The 19,053-nt window shown below is 41.9% G+C and overlaps 1 protein-coding gene across 2 annotated transcripts in view; it reads right to left on the bottom strand.

Annotated features, from left to right (window-relative positions):
- The window catches only part of OSBPL9 (oxysterol binding protein like 9), a 133,295-nt gene that overhangs the window by 71,206 nt on the left and 43,036 nt on the right, over nt 1–19,053 (bottom strand). For both annotated transcript variants that reach the window (XM_075935962.1, XM_075935964.1), the window contains exons 3-4: nt 18,267–18,345; nt 1,029–1,105 (exon numbers count right to left, since the gene is read on the bottom strand). In XM_075935962.1, coding sequence (XP_075792077.1) covers nt 1,029–1,105; nt 18,267–18,345 — 156 coding nt within the window. The remainder of the gene's footprint in view (nt 1–1,028; nt 1,106–18,266; nt 18,346–19,053) is intronic.

Here is a 19,053-nt window from a genome sequence, read left to right as displayed (position 1 = left end):
ACTGGGGGTCAGACCAAAGGTCCATCTAGCCCAGTATCCTATCTTCCAACAATAGCCAATGCCAGATGCCCCAAAGGGAGTGAACAGAACAGGGAATCATCAAGTGACCCCTTCCATCACCCATTCCCAGCTTCTGATAAACAGAGGCTCAGAAACACCATTCCTACCTAGCCTAGCTAATATGTATTGATGGACCTAACCTCCATAAATTTATCTAGTTCTTTTTTGAACCCTGTTCAAGTCCTGGTCTTCACAACATCCTCTGGCAAGGAGTTCCACAGGTTGACTGAGCAGTGCATGAAGAAAACCTTCCTTTCGTTTGTTTTAAACCAGTCACCTATTCATTTCATTTGGTGACCCCTAGTTCTTATGTTATAGGAACAAGTAAATAACTTCTCCTTATTCACTTTCTCATACCTGTCATGATTACATAGACCTCTATCAGATCCCCCCTTACTCTTCTCTCCAGAGCACTCTTACTCTGGGAACCATGGGGGGAGGGTGTTTCAGCCTGTAGTCCACATTTACAAAAAGCACCCCCCCCCCATGGAAATTCCTGCCAACAGGCCTATGATACAACACTCCCAAGTAGTCTGACAACAAAATAAGGGGGCTAAAGTTGGTAATGAGAAAGGGAAAAAAAATCTCTTGACAAACTGAATATATTATTCAGGTTGCACTATCTTGCCACTTACCTTTCTCATCTTTTTAAGACTATAAACACTTGCAGTTAGAGACTGTATTTCTATTTGCATGGCACCTTCCCTCTCTCACATCTCAATCACTGTTGTCTTAATATCTTCTCCCCTGAGATTAAGGCTTTTTAGCAAGGACTTAGTCCTTAGGCCCAATACCTAACAACACTGAGAGCTCCCAGCATTGTAACCTGGTTCACACTAGTGCTTTACAATTCACACTGGCACTGTTGCACAATGTTTTACAAGGTATAGTGGAATATCAGAAGTTGTGTCAGTCAATTTAGTTATTCTGAAAACAACTGCAGGATCAAGAGTAACAGTTAATTTTACCTGAAGCTGAAGAGTATGACGGACAATTGTTTCCTCTAAAGCATGAATCCACTTCTCTCTTTCATCAGCATCTCGAGCTGCAAAAAATATTAAAGATCTTAAAAAAAAAAGACATATAGCATTTCTAAATAGGCATCATACTTTCTCTTGGTCAGAAGTCAAAACCTTTACTCAGGCAAAACACCTTTTAGCCTCAATGGTTTATTTCAGTAAGGATGTCAGGTTTGGACCTCACAAATAGTTCCAATTCATGTATTAAATTTTTATTTAACTTAGGCTCATAAATTGACAATTTAAAAAATATATGTTTAATGTTTTTAAGATATCAATTTTTGAGCAATATCAGAAAAGGTAAGTTAGACATTAAGACTCCAATCCTGTCATCAGAAACATGTAAACAGGCCTTTACACCTGCACATAGCGCCAATGAAATCAGTGCAACTTGGTTTTGGTACAAGAATCTTCCCACATTGATCTTATTGTGAGATTAGGGCCTTAGAAGCTTTTTCATGCATTACTTATTTAAACACTGTCAACCCAAAGCAAAAAAAAAAGTTTATAATTCTTCCTTGTACACAGCTTAACAGAACCCAAAACAAAGAGGAGAAAAAAATACATTGCCTTTGCATTTTTAACCCCATTAGGAAGTCAGTTTTTCAGAGCTTCCTCAGACTTTACCTACATAAAACGGTTGCACTACTTTTAAAAAAGTGTCAAACTAAACATATTTAGTAAAACTAGTGCAAAAGATTGTGTGGGCACATATTTCAGTTTAAGAGTGGCTTACTTTGGTTTATGCTAAATGATTAATTGACAGCTTTTTACATGAGTTTAAGATGGTTTAAAATCACAATTTTAGCTAAAGAAGTCCAAGTTTTTCCACGTAGACATGCTTTCACTGGTGAACCTGTACACCATTTTGCCAAATCAGATGCTGAGCTTTTATCATCTATAACAGTGTTTCTCACCCCCCCTTTCTTTTTTTATAAAGTACTCCTTTTTCCAAAAAAAGAAATTGTAAGTACCCCCTTTCTCAAAAATAAATTGTAAGTACCCCCAGTACCTACAGTTTTCATACACAATTTTTTTCCTACTATTGCAACACATTTGTTTAAACAATTTAATTGTAGCCAGGCGGGCGATGAAATTTTTGGGTGTCAAAAGTACAAAAATAATAAAGCGCTGTAACACTTAAAACAAAAACTCAGTTTTCTCCAAATTTTAGTTGTGTTGATGTACTCCGCTCCCTGCTCCTCCTCCCCAGATTTCTCTCAAGTACCCCTAAGGATAGTTGTACCACTGGCTGAGGTTATCTGAAGAAGTGGGCTGTGCCCGTGAAAGCTCATGATACCATCTACATGTTTTGTTAGTCTATAAAGTGCTACCAGACCATTTGTTGTTTTTTACTGTTCTCTAAAGTACAGTTTTGCATTATACCAGCTATGGAGAATACACCAAGCTTTCCAATAAAATATCAGTTCTTCAGGTTTATAGTTTAGCTGTTAATAAAAGGCACTCCAGATTCAGATTAACATACACCATGTCATCTTTGATGTTATTTATATGAAGTTAAATAGGGAGATTTTGAAAACTACCATTGCAGGTTTTAACAGCTGTTTTTTCAGAGTTTTTCTACTCTGATCAAATATTTTAAAAATCTAAAGACATTCTTGCCTAACATCTCATTTCTTGGCCAGAAGATGCACTTAAGCCTGTCAAATCAGTAGCATGTGATTAATTTTAAAATGTTATATATTTAAAAACATATATCCAAAATTGGGGCATGTCTGAATTCATTTGTTCAAGAACTAGGGATGTTAGCATATAGTTGTTTAAATGATTAACCAATAAGCCTGGGCTTATCAGTGAATCCAAATGACTACATGAACACACCCCTTCTCCTTGCTGCCTCTTTATCTGAGACAGCAAGGGAGCGGGGAAGGTGGAAGCTGGTGCCCATCAGGAGCTGGTCCCTGCAGCGCTAACTCCCCCTCCCCCCCCCACTGCCTCCCACTGAGGCAGCAGCGTGTGGGGCAGGCAGGAGCAGCTCCCCACAAGCACCAGATCCAGCAGAGCCATCTGCCCTCCCCCTGCACCCCTGGCTCTGATTGAGAAGCTGCAGTGCAGAGGATGACTGGGACAGGTGGGGGCCAGTATACACAAGAAGCCATCTTACAAGTTAGCTACCCACACATATTGTCTCCCACGGAGTTGCTTACCCTCCTATGCTACTGCCTCTATATCTGAGGCAGCAGCATGTGGAGGGGGAGGCAGGCGGAATACTGGAGTCACGATTTCAATTATTTAAATCTGAAATGTCCTGGTCTTAATTGTCAGGATCCTGACCCAAAAATGAGCTGTGGGGGTTATTTGTGTGGGGGAGAGGAGTGATGGGAATGTAAGAGTGTAGCCATTTAAATGGGTACCTGGTAAGTTCATGCTTATCAATTATCTAAATGACTACCCCCAGCAGGAACACAATGGCTACTGGGAAGAAGCTCAGCTCTGAAAGCACAGCTACTGCCAGCAGTAATACAGAAGTAAAGGTGGCATGGTATGGCCCTCATTGCAGGCTATCTGGGGGGAGAGTGGCAGGGCTCCAGGGCACCCCTTCTCCCGCAGCCTTGCTGGGGCCAGGCCATGGTTCTCAACCCTGACCTTTCTTGCTTGGGGAGGGGGGTAGGATCAGAGGGACTACCTACTTGGTCTGGAGCAGTCAAGATGGCAGAGCCCCAGCCCTGCTGGCCACTGTCTTGGTAGTGTGGCTGCCCCCACTGGTCTCTCTGCATTATGGTTCTCCCCTATATGGGTTTGGGCTACTGTGGACTGCCCCCAGTGGCCACTCCCAGTATTGCATCCCTCCTCATTTTCCTGGCACAACTAAACCCTGACCTTGCTTATAGGTAAGGTAAGAGGAATCTGCACACCAAATTTGATGTCCTAGCTCTTATTTTGGAAGAGTTCTTGACAGGGATGTTAGATATTATTTTAGTAATCAAGCAACCACAACAATTTTTAGCAGTTACATGGTTATTAAAATGTTCCCCCCAGGAGGCAGGGCCACCACTCAGGTGCTGGGGATAGGCAGCCCACAGGAGCCCAAACCCCTTGTGGCCCCTGCAGGCCCGAGCCAGCACTCTCACATCCTAGACGGTGCAGCTACAGCGCCCCTGGGCTCCAGCCCCAGGGATCTGGCAGCCAGGCAGTGCAGTAGCCACACCGCCAGGCCCAAGCCCCTCCATATACTCCACTTAGAAATATAACTTTATAACCACTAAAAAATCATAGCAGTTATATGAGTTACAGACTCTGCCAAGCCTGCAGCCAGGGGCAGATGACCGTTTTGCGGGGCCCCGGGCAGCAGAATTCCGCGGGGCCCCCCCTTTGCCACGGCGCATGCGCAGTGACGCCATGCGCATGCGCGGCAGCGCCACGGCGCATGCGCAGGGCTTTCTGAAGCGCGGGGCCTGGGGCGGCCGCCCCATTCGCCCTGCTGTATATCCGCCCCTGCCTGCAGCAAAGCCTCCCTGGGAACAGGGCCAGCAGGGACATCCCCAGTCCTGCTCCCAAGGAGGCAGCTTTGGTGCAGCAGTGGGGCCTGGGCAGGGTGAGGCTTAGTGGTTAACCTTTTACAGTCATACTCCCAATCCCCTTCCTTGAGGCCCCTGCACTTCATCCCACACTTAAATTGCACATAGGTACTGTTCCATGGCAACCCCCTGCCCTAAGGCCTCTCCATCCCTCTTTCCCCCAAGAGGTGTTGAGCAAGGTTAAATTATCCAAATTCAACCTTTAAAGGCATTTTCAAAGTACACAAATGGCAATTAGAGGCCATTCCTTTAAATAATTAAGTCATCTTAGTTAAACTAGAGCTTTGAAATGCAAACTGATATTCTTAGACCATTGGAAGAAGATACTAATTGTGTTTGTGTTTACCTATCTCATTAGATATTATATAACCAAACACATCTTGTCTGTTACTGTATTTTATTGATTCAGAGATCAAAAGAAATACTAAAGTTTAGATGAAACTTGAGTACAATCATATCTGAAGTTCGTAATAAAATGTCTATAACCTGTTTAATGGAAAATTACCTTATGCTGATGAATGCAACTATTATCTGAAAAAACATAGGAAGCACAAGTTTTACTTCAAAGCCACAATGCTTCACCCTAGGAATACCTGCTGTCAAAAAGCTAAGTTTTGTCAGACATTTATAAAAGAAAGTAGAGGGAGAGAAAATACTGAAAAACCAAGAAAAAAAATCCTGTAGTCAGGTCCTTGTCAGTCCACAACAAGAGAGGCATCATAAGAAGCACTGATTCAGCCAGGCATCAGGAAAGGTGGGCATAAGAAGGGCTGAGTCAGATGAGGGAGAGGAGAGATACAAAAAAAGATTTTTTTTTTAAATTCTGATGAAGTTCGATAGATCATAAAAGGGAAGATAAAGAAGGGGTCTCATTTCCTTTGCAGAAGGACACTCAATCAATGTTCTTTTCTCAAAATACTGCAGAATGATTCAGTAGTTTGATCTTCAGATTCATCATTGTATTCTAGTACTTTGTTTTGTTTGTCAGTGCTAGAGGGACTATGTGTTTATAAACAACATGTATGTGGAAGTTTTGGGTTACTTTGCTTAGCAAAGGCTCAATGGCATTCTAACAAGAAGATATAAACAAGTTTGACATGTCTTCTAGATTACACAACACTGGCAGTTAGCATTTCTAGGTCATACAAGCAGTACATAAGGACACAATGTACAAATCCACCATCTCAAAATTAGCTCTGTAAAAAGCAGCAGCAAATGAATATGAAAAGGAACAAATATAAAATTAGTTTTTAAACAAATTGTTGTAGCACATATGGTCTCTAAGTTTAACTTTTGTTTTCATTCATTTTGACCTACTTACCAATTGATTGATCTGTCTGTAAGTAATGTCGTCTCCCTAACAAAGGGGGGAAGTCTATTCCACCCACAGAGTGAATGGGGCTAATTATGCATTCTTTATTCAGGCAAAACTCTGAATTCCTGCATTCTTTAATCTAGCAAGATCAAGCCCTGTGTTTGGTTTAGTCAAACTCTTGGGGTGAAAATCTGGCTCCACTGAAGTCAGTGGTAAAACTCCCAATGACTTCAATACAAAAAGTGATAGAAATGTAGCCGTGTTAGTCTGGTGTAGCTGAAACAAAAAACAGGACTATGTTTTGATTTGCGGAAGTGGGTCTGGCCCACGAAAGCTCATCACCTAATAAACCATCTTGTTAGTCTTTAAAGTGCTACATAGTCCTGTTTTTTGTTTCAATAGAAAAAGTATTTCACACTCACTACAAGGTAAAGTGGGAAAAGTCAGGACTCATTGAAAGGCCAAAAGGCTATTTCATGACTATGACCTTCTAGATCAGGGATCCACGGCTTGCCTGGATCCGATCCCTATGCCTCGGGGCTCTCTCTCCTCCAGCACTGGGGAGCCCACACTGGTGCTCAAGCCTCTACCGCATCTCTCCCATGGAGATGGGGAACACAAAATTTACTAGCCTGGGCTAGGGATGTAAGCGACTAGTCAACTGCTCAACTAGTCACTTCCTTCCCCCTTGCCACCTCTATCAGAGACAGGCAGCAAAAGGGGGAGCACGAGCCAATGCTGGGGGGAGCCAGCTTAAAGTTGGTTTCCCCTCCCAGCACTGTCTCCGCGGGGGGCAGCAGGTAAATGGTGCAAGCAGGGACTAAAACAGTCCCGCTCACGCTGGTCCCACTGCTGCCGCCTGCGGCTCTTGCACATTTCAAAGGATGAGGCATAAAGGAAATCCCTTGCCAGTAGGGACTGCTTTGCTCCCTGCTGGTGCAGGTTAGGCTGCCCCTCTCTCTCTTTGAAATATAGAAAAGCCACAGGTAGCTCCTATACATTTCAGAGGGAGAGAGGCAGAAGGAATACTGTGTCTCTCCCTTTAAAATACACAGGAGCCGCAGGAGGCTATTTTACATTTCAAAGGGAGGGGCAAAGCGGAATAGCAAAAGCCCCCCTTATTGACTAATCCCTCATGGGGAGTTTGCCAGTGAATTCAGTACCATCAGATCTGGTGCCTAGGAAGTGCTCAGAGGAGTGGCCATGAGTGCAAGGCAGTATACCACTGGTTCCAGATTCAAATACACCCATGCATGAATTGCTTCCTCCATCAAGAATTTCCAGAAGCAAAGTTCTTGAGCCTCCCATGTTCAAAGCAGGAATGACTTGCAGATAGTGCAGTGGATAGCAATGTAGACCCCACATAGGCAGTACAGGCATGGCTGGTGCTCCATGCTCACCAAAAGTGAGCACAGGGAAGAAGCAGTTTTTAAAGCCAGGAACTCAGAGTTCCTGTGGGAGAGGGTCCCACAAAGGGGCAAAAAAATTTACACTATCAATTAGTAACTACAGCTACATATCACTAAGAACAGCTACATACAAGAGAAACAGACATGAGAAAATAATCAGTCTTAGAGCATCAGAGAGAGGCAGCAAAGGGGGGAGCACAAGCCAATTAGCAGTGTTCTTATTATATGCTCTAAGAGCATTAAAAAACCCAGGGATTCTAACTCCAGCTGTGCAGCTGTAAAGAAGAGGGAAGTGGGGACACATCTATACACATGGCCTATGATACCATCAGCACGAGGAGATACACAGGCAGGTCAACAGACACTATTAAGAAAACTTTCTGGCTCCAGCACATGATGTGCATGCTTATCCATGTCTTTAATCTATTTATGGAAACATCACTCAAAAAGATCCTCATTATTCTGTACTAGATAATCCATGGGAATGCATTAAAAACATACACACAATTTAAATATTCTGAAAATGACAATATCAACTTGGTAAAAGCTACCTTTGGGGCTGAATCAAAATCTTTATTAAATTAGTCCAACGTCTGGCTATTACTGAATTAACAGACAGAACTTAAGTTATTCCTGCTATTCAGAGTTTTTTCCTTGTTCAAGTTTTAAGTGGAAATAAAGGAAAGTCACACAAAATGATGGTGAAACTGCTTACACTTTTTTCACCTGTTAAAAACTGAAACTAAACCTTCCTAACCCCACTTCCCACCCTTCTTTCTACCCTGTTGCCATATTCCTTCCCTTTAGGTCAGCAAAGCACTCTTCTCCCTAGAATATCTCTGATGCGTGTACATCAAATGTATTACTTCCACTGCTTTTCTCCCAGGTCTAAATTTTGCTAGCATGTGGTCGGGAATCACATACCTAACCACTAGGATATCCTGGCTAAAGCTCGTGTCGACGTATATGGACAAAACAGTGTCCTTTTGATGGTGCAGCTTATTTTGTTTGAGGAACTTTGAACTATATGGCAAAAGAACTCATTTGCTGGCAAATCCTTTCTAATGGAGGCAAGATCAGAGGAGGAAAAAAGCCTGGTTGATCTGCAGTCAAAGAAGAGGACAGAAGAGAACATATATTTTTTTTAAAATCCTATCACCTGTTCAGCAGTTTGAGGGCCCCATATTCTGTGCTCTTCTGTCATATGATGTCTGGAATTTTGCTACTTAAACAGCAAAGGACTGAGAAGCCATTATGGCCATATTTTTTGCTAACAATAAAAAACTGAATTCATGGGCCACAGTGGAGGTTGCACATCACATCATGGCTAGAAAAAAAACTAGAGTAATTATTCAGTTACTTAAGTCATCAGAGTGTGAGGAATTCCATGGTCTAAAAGAAATTATACAGTACAAGAAAGTCATAATTGTACAGACTCTGCACTCTGCTTGAAAGTTTTACTTCAGCATGATGATAGTATTGTGCTAGGGTGTGCATGTTTGTGTGTATTGATTACCACTACATTATGTTTCAGAATGTCTCTCTCAATGATGCTTCAAATGGCAAATATACCCCCAATTAATTTTTGGCATATCTGCAGTACAAAGAGAAAAAAAAGACTGAATGTAGAGGTGACTGTTCCCCTCCTGAGGCCCAGCTCACAGTGCGGGCATGCATGTGCACTTGTGTTATAGGGGGCTGAAGTGGGCAGTGCCAGCTGAAGAGTTCATGGTTATCTGATTAATGCTCCTTTAAAAAAGAGGTGAGGGGGAGGAGTTGCTACTAATGTAATCCGGGCACACTGAGAATTGTTAAAGAAAATCCGTTAGATCTCCCAATAGTGTTATGGTTCAGAACCAACCCAAGCAGTCAAAATAGTTTTAATCCCCTGTTGAAAAATTTGATCAGGAAGCGCCCAAGTTTTGCACCTGTTAAATGATCTATAGCTGTTTCCTATTGTAAACAAAGACTTGGAGTACAAATTTTCAAAAGTCAGTCAAAAAAAGAATAAAAGGCTACATTTTATGTATAGTAATTTGAGTATTGTTTAAATAATCTAATATACATGATTAGACATGATTGGACAGTTATAAGAAAACCTGGTTCACAGAGTAAGAATAGTTTCCATCACACCCAGTTGTCCACAGTACTGAAGTTTGTTATAATTTTAAAATAGACTATGAATACAAATCTCTCCTCCCTGTCCTCTGATGAGAAACAGATTTAAGACAAAAGGAAACAATCATGTAATCTGATCTCCTGGATAACCAGCTAAAGAATTTCACCAAGTAACTCCTGCAGCAAGCCCACTACTTAGTTGGTTGAATTGGATCAGCTCTTAAAAAAAAAAAAAAAAAGACAACCTCTCAATTATTCCAGTGCCTAGCCCTTCACTGAAAAAATGTGCACCTTATTTTTGTCTGAATTTATGCAACTTCAACTCCTAACCATTAGCACATATCTTTTCAAAATCCATTTACGAATACATATATTCCCTATGTACATATTTAGATAATGATCAAGTCATTTATTAACTTTCTCTTTGTTTTACTAAATACATAAAGGTTCTTTAATCTCACTGTAAATCAGGTTTTCCAGACCTCACATTTTTTAGCTCCTGAGCACTTTCCAACTTGGTTAACTTAATTTTGAAGTACTGACACCAGTACTGGAAATAATGTTTCAGAAATGTTTTCACTTAACAAGATAACACCACCTCACTACTTCTTTTGGAAACGCCCCTACTCACATGCCCAAAGATCACATCATCAACGTGACAGCTCATGTTTAAAGAAGTCAATATGAGTGCTCCATTTAGAAACATGCATGCACAATTGTGCTCTAGATCAGATTTTCATCGCCAGTGTCCTTGGCTCCACATCCTATATATCCTTGTGCTCCAAGGTGAGGGTATATAGGGGACGGTGGACCCACTGACGCTGCACTTCCTTCTTAAGCATGAATTCTAGACAAAGACTGAGGCAGAGAGGAAGGCAAATAGATAGGGGAGCACCCATAAAATCAAACTATCTTGAAAATTCTAATAATTGTATATGGTAAGAAACCTCCCCTCTGAGGTTATAATCCCCACGGGTACTCAACTTCAGGAGATTCCAGAGCAATATTTTTATTACAGAGTAGAGTAGGGAGGTGGCAGATCCAGTATGGACCATAGAACTTCACTCAAAGCTGGGTCAGCTCTGGAAACAGGCAAAAGAGCATAGCACTGGAAAAAGGTATATACTGAAGACCAGGTGATAGCCTTGAACATTTCTCTGATGGGTATGATTTCAGAAGAAGATTGAGCCTTGGTCTTACACTGTGTGAGATGGTCTTTTGTATCATCCACAAAGGCTCCTATCTCTGTAACCATTCTGGCCAACGCGATGGCTATGAGTAATGAGGTTTTGAAGGACAAACAAAGGAGGGAACACTACCCCACAAGTTCAAACTGAGATTCTCTCAGTGCATTAAGGACTACATTGGCATTCCATGGTAGAGTAGGTTCCACGTTCCCTTAAATCTCACAACTGTAGTGTGACCAAAGACTTAAATTTCTTTGGGTGGGGGCAACTGTAATTGAAGTCACATAACCTTTAATTGGGCTTGAAATCGGTTTGATCCCCAGACACATTTAGGGAAGTCTAGAATGAACCTGATCAGCATGATAGTAGTGTTGCTGCTGCTGGTGTGTGCTGAAAGATGCCCATGAGTCTCCAGTAGAGCCAAGTGGGAAGCATGGGCATAAGAGGTGGTAGCCATTGGTTAAAGTGCCACTGAGGTATCACAGGTTGTGGCTGAAGCATCTTCAGATAAAGGAGGTGCAAAAGCTGTTATAGTTGCTGGAGAGAACCTGGCTAGTGCCAGGGTGGTGTCAGTACCGAAAAGCAGAGTTGTGGGCACTGAGGTAACTTTTAGTTGGTCTGCAGATGTAAAAGAACAAGTTTGAGGCACAGATGGCAGGAGGTACCGTGCCTGTGTATCTTTTGACTTGCCTGGTACCAGGGAAGGTGCACACGCCGACGGTATCAAGCATGGGGCTTTGGTGAAACCACTATTTTATCAATAGTGGAGCACGGTGTCGGCGGAGACAGTGGTACCAGGCTTGCCCTGGGTTTTTGTGCCGCAGGGGGCTTAGGCTTGCTAGCCTGATTCGGAATTGTGGCCAGGTCCTGGGACCCTGAGGACACAGTGGGCAATCACAGCCCCAGCAAGCTCTTGTCTGGAGCCCTCACAGGGGATGGAACTGACTTGGATTTGTAGGATTGCCCTTTCTGGGGTGAAGGGGATTCCGTTAGCATCTTCATGTGGCCTCAGACTGTTTAGAGGTTGCAGAGCTCGCAGCTGAGACAGCCTTGTCTGACATGGCCGCTGTGAGAGTTTAAGCAGGGATGCAGAGGACTAGAGCCTAACACTGGTCAGATTGCTGTTCAAGTGAGATAGGTTTCCGTTTTAGCTCTCTCGCTTTGTGTGGTCTGGCTATCAGGTATCTATGATGAGCGCACTGAATCACACAGTGGTGCTTCCTCAGGCAGTGGAGATAAATGAATGCCCTGCCCTTCTGGGTGCAAAATATACAAGCAGCAAACAGATGGCACTTGAACTCAGCCCAGTTTAGTATGCACCTGAAGGGGGTGTTCTGAGGAGGTTTGAGAAAATTTTTTCCTCAGATGGAGTAAATCAAATAAAATCAAATAAAATGCAGAGGGAATTGAGGAGGAGAGCCCCTGTGAGGCGAGCCCCGCAAGGGGAAAGCAGGAGATGGGGAGCCTCTGCTTATCTGTGGCTCCACAGCTGATTGCAAAAAGAAAAAAAAATCCTCTTTAAAGTGAAAGGAAGGCGATTTTAAGGCTAAAGCTGACTAAAATACTTGGTAAAAAGGCTAACTATCTATCTGAGGAGCTCAATGTAGAGCGCACTTAAATGAGCCAAAATGTTCCATAGAATCTCTATGGATAGTAACTCCATGCTCCAATAATAAGAATATAGCAGTATTGATATATTATCAACGACCTGATCAGGACAGTGATAGTGACTATGAAATGCTAAGGGAGATTAGAGAGGCTATCAAATTTAAAAACCTCAATAATAGTAGGGATTTCAACTATCCCCATATTGACTGGGTACACATCATCTCAGGACGGGATGCAGAGATAAAATTTCTTAATACTTTAAATGACTGCTTCTTGGAGCAGCTGGTTCTAGAACCCCCAAGGGGAGAGGCTATTCTTGATTTAGTCCTAAGTGGAGGGCACAACAAGAGGTAAATATAACTGGACTCTTGGAAACTGTGACTATAATAAAAAATTTTAACATCCCTGTGGAGGGAAAAACATCTCAGCAGCCCAATACTGTGGTGTTTAATTTCAGAAAGGGGACCTACACAAAATTGAAGTTAAACAGGAATTAAAAGGTAAAGTGACAAAAATAAATTAAAAAACACAGTAAGAGAACCAAAAAGTGCCATCGTGGCCTAACCAGGTAAAAGTAGCAGTGACAGATAAAAAGATATCTTTTAAAAAGTGAAAGTAAAATCCTAATGAAGAAAATAGAAAGGACCTTAAACTTTGTCAAATTAAGTGTAAAAATAGAAGAAGAAAAGCCAAAAAGGAGTTTGAAGAACAACTAGCCAAAAACTCAAAAAGTAATAGTAAAATGTTTTTCAAATACATCAAAAGCAGGAAGCCAACTGAACAACCACTGGGCCCCTTGGATGATCGAGATGCTAAAAGAACATTCAAAGATGATAAAGTCATAGCGGAGAAGCTTAATGAATTTTTTGCTTCGGTCTTCAAGGCTGAAGATATTTGGGAGATTCCCAAACCTGAGCCATTCTTTTTAGGTGACAAATGTGAGGATTTGTCCCAGATTGAGATGTTGTTAGAGGAGGTTTTGGAACAAACTGATAAACTTAACAGTAACAAGTCCCCAGGGCCAAATGGTATTCACCCAAGAGTTCTGAAAGAACTCAAATGGGAATTTGCAGAACTATTAACTGTGATTTATAACCTATCCTTTAAATCAACTTCCATACTTAATGACTGGAAGATAGCTAACATGATGCCAATATTTTAAAAGGGCTCTAGAGGTGATCCTGGCAATTACAGGCCCTTAACTCTAATGTCAGTACCATCAGCTGAAATATAGTAAAGAATAAAATTGTCAGATACATGCATGTATATAATTTGTTGGGGGAAGTCAGCATGGTTTCTGTAAAGGGAAATCACACCTTACTAATCTGCTAGAGTTCTTTGAGGGGGTCAACAAACATGCGAACAAGAGAGATCCAGTGGATATAGTGTACTTAGATTTCCAGAAAGCCTTTGACAAGGTCCCTCACCAAAGGCTATTAAGTAAAGTGAGTTGTCATGGGATAAGAGGGAAGGTCTTTTCATAGATTGATAACTAGTTAAAAGACAGGAAACAAAGGGTAGGAATAAATGGTAAGTTTTCCGAGTGGAGAGAGGTAACTAGTGGCATCCCCCAAGAGGATGTCCTGGGACCAATCATATTCAACTTATTCATAAATTATTTAGAGAAAGGGGTAATCAGTGCGGTGGCAAAATTTGCAGATACCACCAAACTTCTCAAGATAGTTAAGATCAAAGCAGACTGTGAAGAGCTTCAAAAACATCTCACCAAACTAAGCAATTGGGCAACAAAATGGCAAATGAAATTTAATGCTGATAATTTAATGTTGTCCTGCCATGAGGGCGGGGGGGACTGGACTTGATGACCTTTCAAGGTCCCTTCCAGTCCTAGTATTCTATGATTGATTGATTATATAAATGTAAAGTAATGCACATTTTACGCTCTGCACTGAGATGGACAGAACACTGGCTATGTCTACACAGCAGTGTTATTTGGGGCGGGGCGGTGGGGGGAATATGCAATTGCCACTCCAGGTAAACAAACAGGTAGCAAACTACAGAACAACACTAACAACGCTCAGGCCCATTCCTCCTCCCCTATCTGTGCACACACTTGCCCATCATGGCTACAGTTTCACTTTTGCGGTTGCTCTTGCTGGCCACTTCCGCTGAACCAAGCTGCTGGGTTGCCTCTTCCACTATCCAAGCTTCTTGATGCTCTTTCATGGATCCCCTCCCTCCATTTGTAGGGACTGGCCTCTCCTCTCACTGTCAAACTCTCAAACACTCAACCCTTAAGGGCCAACTCTAGTACCTTGCCCTTACTTGCTGGGACTTCAGGATCCCCGTATTTACAGTGGCTGTATGTACCCACACACCAACTGTCCATGTTACCTGCTTTTCCCATGAACTGAGACTGTAAGTTCCCACCAGCACAAATATTGATTAAGGCTCATAGCTTTACCCCATACTAATAAAGTGCTTGCTCTTTTCTCTATGCACAAAGACTCTGTGCCTGTCCAGTCACTTCCTCAACTTCCTAGCTGTGACTGGAGGCATCCAAGAAAGGAATTGAGGGGCTGAAGAGGCAGTCATCTGCTTTTCTATCTCACAGTTTCACTATGGAAGCAGAAGAGGTACACAGGTGCATTTATACTTTCTTCTCACAGCACTGTTGTGAAACTATGTTAAGGGCAGCATGGGAGAAGAGGTTCTGCTGTTTTCTATGGCTAGCTAGAAAAGGCATGAGCTACTTACTCCAAGTCTAGCTCAAATCAATGCATGGCTCCTCTCTGATCTCTCAGCCTTTTATTTACACCAGTCATGCTTTCTTGCTGCAAATGCCTGCTATGAAATGATGATCTGTTCCCACATAACACATTTTAAGATGGAAGCAAGAGTGTGTGACATTGATGAGCATCTCTTCAGAGTTAAGAATTCCACAATTTATAATTCTTTACATAAATACACCAAAATCACCACCACATCACACTGTAAGCCAACAACCACCACCACCAATGCAACTGCAAGGTGCGACAAATCAATTCACGTATCAAGGAGGCAAAACTGTAGCTGGAACACTGTATTCTGTTCATGAGATGTGTTTCAAACAGTTAATATTCTAGAGGGCACTGAACAAAAAGTCATGTAAGGGGATGAAGGATTGACTTTTCAAATGAAACAATCTAAACATGCCTAGCTTGACTAAGCAATTAGCCAAATTTGTGGTGGGAAAAGGAATAATACTCTACAAGTATTTCAAGGATGTGAACACTTAGGCTATGTCTACACAGCCTCTTTTTTGCAGAAGAGGTAATGCAAATTAAGCGCTCATTAGCAACTATTCATGCTTCATTTGCATATTCTCTTCCGATGCTTTTTGCGCAAAAACAAGCAGTGTAGAGGGTCTGTTTTGCACAAATAAAACCTCTTGCGCAAGATCTTTCAGAAGGCAACAACTCTTATATTGGATGAGTTTCATAGTTATACAGGGAGCAAAACCCAATACATTTGTTCTGAGCGTGGTTAAATTTCTACTCAGGGCTACACGATTTTATAGATTCACACACATTATATATACACACTAGGGACATGAAACGTTAACTTGCAAGCATCACCCTAAATAGGTAATGCTTTCCAGTTCCAGTTAACTGTGGAGGCTGGAGCAGCTCCAGGCTCACCGTGGGCAGGGAGGTGCTCCAGCCCAGTGGGGCCTACTGCAGGCAAGGGCTACTACAGCCAGCAGGCCAGAGCAATCTCTGTCCAAGTTGGGCCCAGCCCAACCCTGCCCCCATTCTCCCACCACCACCGCCGCAGGTTAAATGCTGGCTCCCTGGGAGCAGGGCCGACAGGAGCTACCAGCCCCACTCCCAGGAAGCTGGCTGCAGGGCCTGCAGCGAAGCCTCTGCCAGCCCCACTCCAAGGGAGGCGGCTTCCCTGCAGCAGAGAAGCCACCTCCCCAGGAGTTGGGCTGACGGCCCCACTCCCAGGAAGGCTTCACTGCAGGCTCTGCTTTATACTACGAAGCCCACAGCTTGCACAGCCATTACAATTTTCAGCAGTTATACAGGTACCTTTTTAAACTTTTTGCATCCTTAATATACACACAATATGGGCACACACATATATCCTATATAACTGTGTGTGATACATTTTGTAGCAACAGTTTTTAAAAAGAAAATTTCTACAAGGCTAGGCTTGTTTTATATTGTGACCTCAAGGTATTTCCATCTTTACAGTAAATTAAAAATACAGAGACATGGGTGTACACTGATATTTTCTCTAACCTCAGCACAATTTGTTGGCTATTGGCCAATTTACATTAATTCTCTGAAGACTGCAAACACTTCTTAAAACTGTTCTAACAATAAAATTGCAGTTTCAGACAGATCCTAATTTAGAAAACAAACGTAAGAGTTTAAAACTGACCTGTATTTTTAACATCTTAAATTCTGAAGCATGGTTTATTTATGTGAATATGAATGACAGAATTAGTACTTATGGAGAAAATGTTTAAACATCCTACGTCTTATAGATTATTGTAAGAAAAACTCATATTTGTATCATATCAAAATCTTCTCTCAAGGAGGTACTGTTCCCTTTCCATAAGGAAACGATACAGCAGATGGGGAACGACAGCAAGAGGGAACTTCACAAGGGCTATTTCCTTAGAAACTGCAAACAAGAATTCTGGGTTTCACCCTTTACCTGAGTCAAGCTCTCATGCAGAAATATTTAGCTTTGCAGCAATGAAGAATGCCGGTGTTTTGTATCCAGTCATCTGCATTAGCAGTTGGCTTATCCTTTTGTTTTATCAGCTATCCTTGAGAACAGAGGAGTTATGTGTTGTTGTCAGCACAGCTTTATAAAGGGAAGGTTTATTAGGCTTTAATGCAGTGAAGCTTGAGTACAGCCATATCTCATTTATGAGATACTGTAGCATAGGAAATAAATATCCCAGTGACAACATGACTAATGTTTATCATAGGATATTCTAGAAATACACATTCTCAAATACTGCCCGTATTTCACTTGAATAATTCAAAATGCATGTTGATTTTGAAATACTCATTTGCAAATCTACACAGCACAATGAAGGTTATAGACACATGCCCATTTTTTACAACTGTAAATAAATACTGATGGTCACATATACACCCTGAAAGATCAGTTACATTTCCAACTCTATATGAGTTATGAATAAAATTCTTCCCGCAGTCTACGTTTCAGAGAAGCAGCAGGGATAGGGGAGAGAGAGGGAGAAGGACAAACAGATGTTAATTTAAAATTGTAACCGAACAGACAGATACATGATTTTAACTTTACAACAGGAGAAAACAAGTACTTTAGAACAAAACATCAAGAGAACATCTACTAATGCTGTGGTTAAAGATATGTAAGGGTTCTATAGCAACCAGAATGAGCACAATTATACAGTACCTTACCCTTTCTACCGGTGAACCATAGCATGCAATGACGAAACATAGCAGTGGCAGATGGCATTGGAGTTAGTAAATATGATTAAAAGGATAAGAGCAGAGAAATGGTGATTGGCAGACAAGACACAGAAATGCAGATGAAATGAATGCAAACTTGCAGATCTTGAAGCAAAGATGCATCTTTAAACCAAATGTCGCCTCTAGTCTCCTCAAAACTGAGTTTTAAATCCAAATGAACACAAATTGCAATCTTTACATTGGTCTTTTCACTCTTTATCCTGAAAGACTAAATCGTACATCCTGACAATGAAGATTTGGCAATGTTTTGTCAACACAACCCATCAGCAGAAGCCCATTATAACTGATTTATCCTTTAAATTTTTAATCACAGAATCCTGCTGAAGATATAGTCTTTTCTAGTACACATGTATCCACTGCAGATATAAATCCCTGCCTAACCTGCAGCACCTCTGGATCCAGAATGTTCCCTGGATGCTCATTCATGCAGCTCAGTTGCCAAACATTTTAACATCATCCATCAAACACCAAAACAGGAAGGTAAATAGCAGCAGTCGGATCTATTACAAGAAGAAAGAACCTCATCGTTCAGCTCACCCTGGAAATGGAAGGTCTTCTGATCAACAGTTATTGTGAAGGTGCTGTCGTCCTCATCGTCTATACCAATCACAGCTCCCTGTGAAACAAAGAGCAAAAATCCTGATAAGGCAAGCAGTGACATCAGCAGCACACACTATCACTACCCTACTGGAATGTACATAGCATTGACAAAATTGGAAGTAGCCTGCATACTGCAAAGGGGGGTGGGATTTACCGTATTTAGGTACAAGAATTAATAAAAAAAAACTACCTTGATTATAGATAAAACAATGGCTATTTCTATAAAGGCTTTCTAATTTTCTAAAGAATATATTTTGTTTTTGTGATAGACTTATTGACTATAACAGCATTATGAACCAAACAATACTCTGTTCTGTATTGCACACCAAAAAAAGTAAGGAATATCTTTAACCCTATCGTATATGAAACAATAGTAGTGTTAAATACATAATCAAATGAAGAGCCTCTCTTCAATCTCTCAACTCCAACTGGCAGAGACGGCCTGTCTATTGGAGGGCCCTGTGCTTTGGGGGCGGAGGGGGATGAGAGGCTTGGGCAACATGGGAGCCGGCAGCAGCATGACCAGCTCAGCTCTGCTGGCTCCCAGCATTGTTCAGAGAGGAAGGATCAGAGGTTTTGGGAAGAGGGTGGTATGGATATGGGACAGGAGCAGAAACGGCGGGGGGGGGGGGGGGGAATTGTCCCAGTCCTACACCCATAGGACAGCCCTGCCTAGTGGCTAAATTTTGCCTTTGGTTTCTCATGTGCTGAGTTACTATAAACA

Source organism: Pelodiscus sinensis, chromosome 9, assembly GCF_049634645.1.
Source record: "Pelodiscus sinensis isolate JC-2024 chromosome 9, ASM4963464v1, whole genome shotgun sequence".
In the NCBI taxonomy this organism is placed as follows: domain Eukaryota; kingdom Metazoa; phylum Chordata; order Testudines; family Trionychidae; genus Pelodiscus; species Pelodiscus sinensis.
Note: the sequence above shows the minus strand (reverse complement) of the source record. Positions and strands in the feature narration are given on the sequence as shown.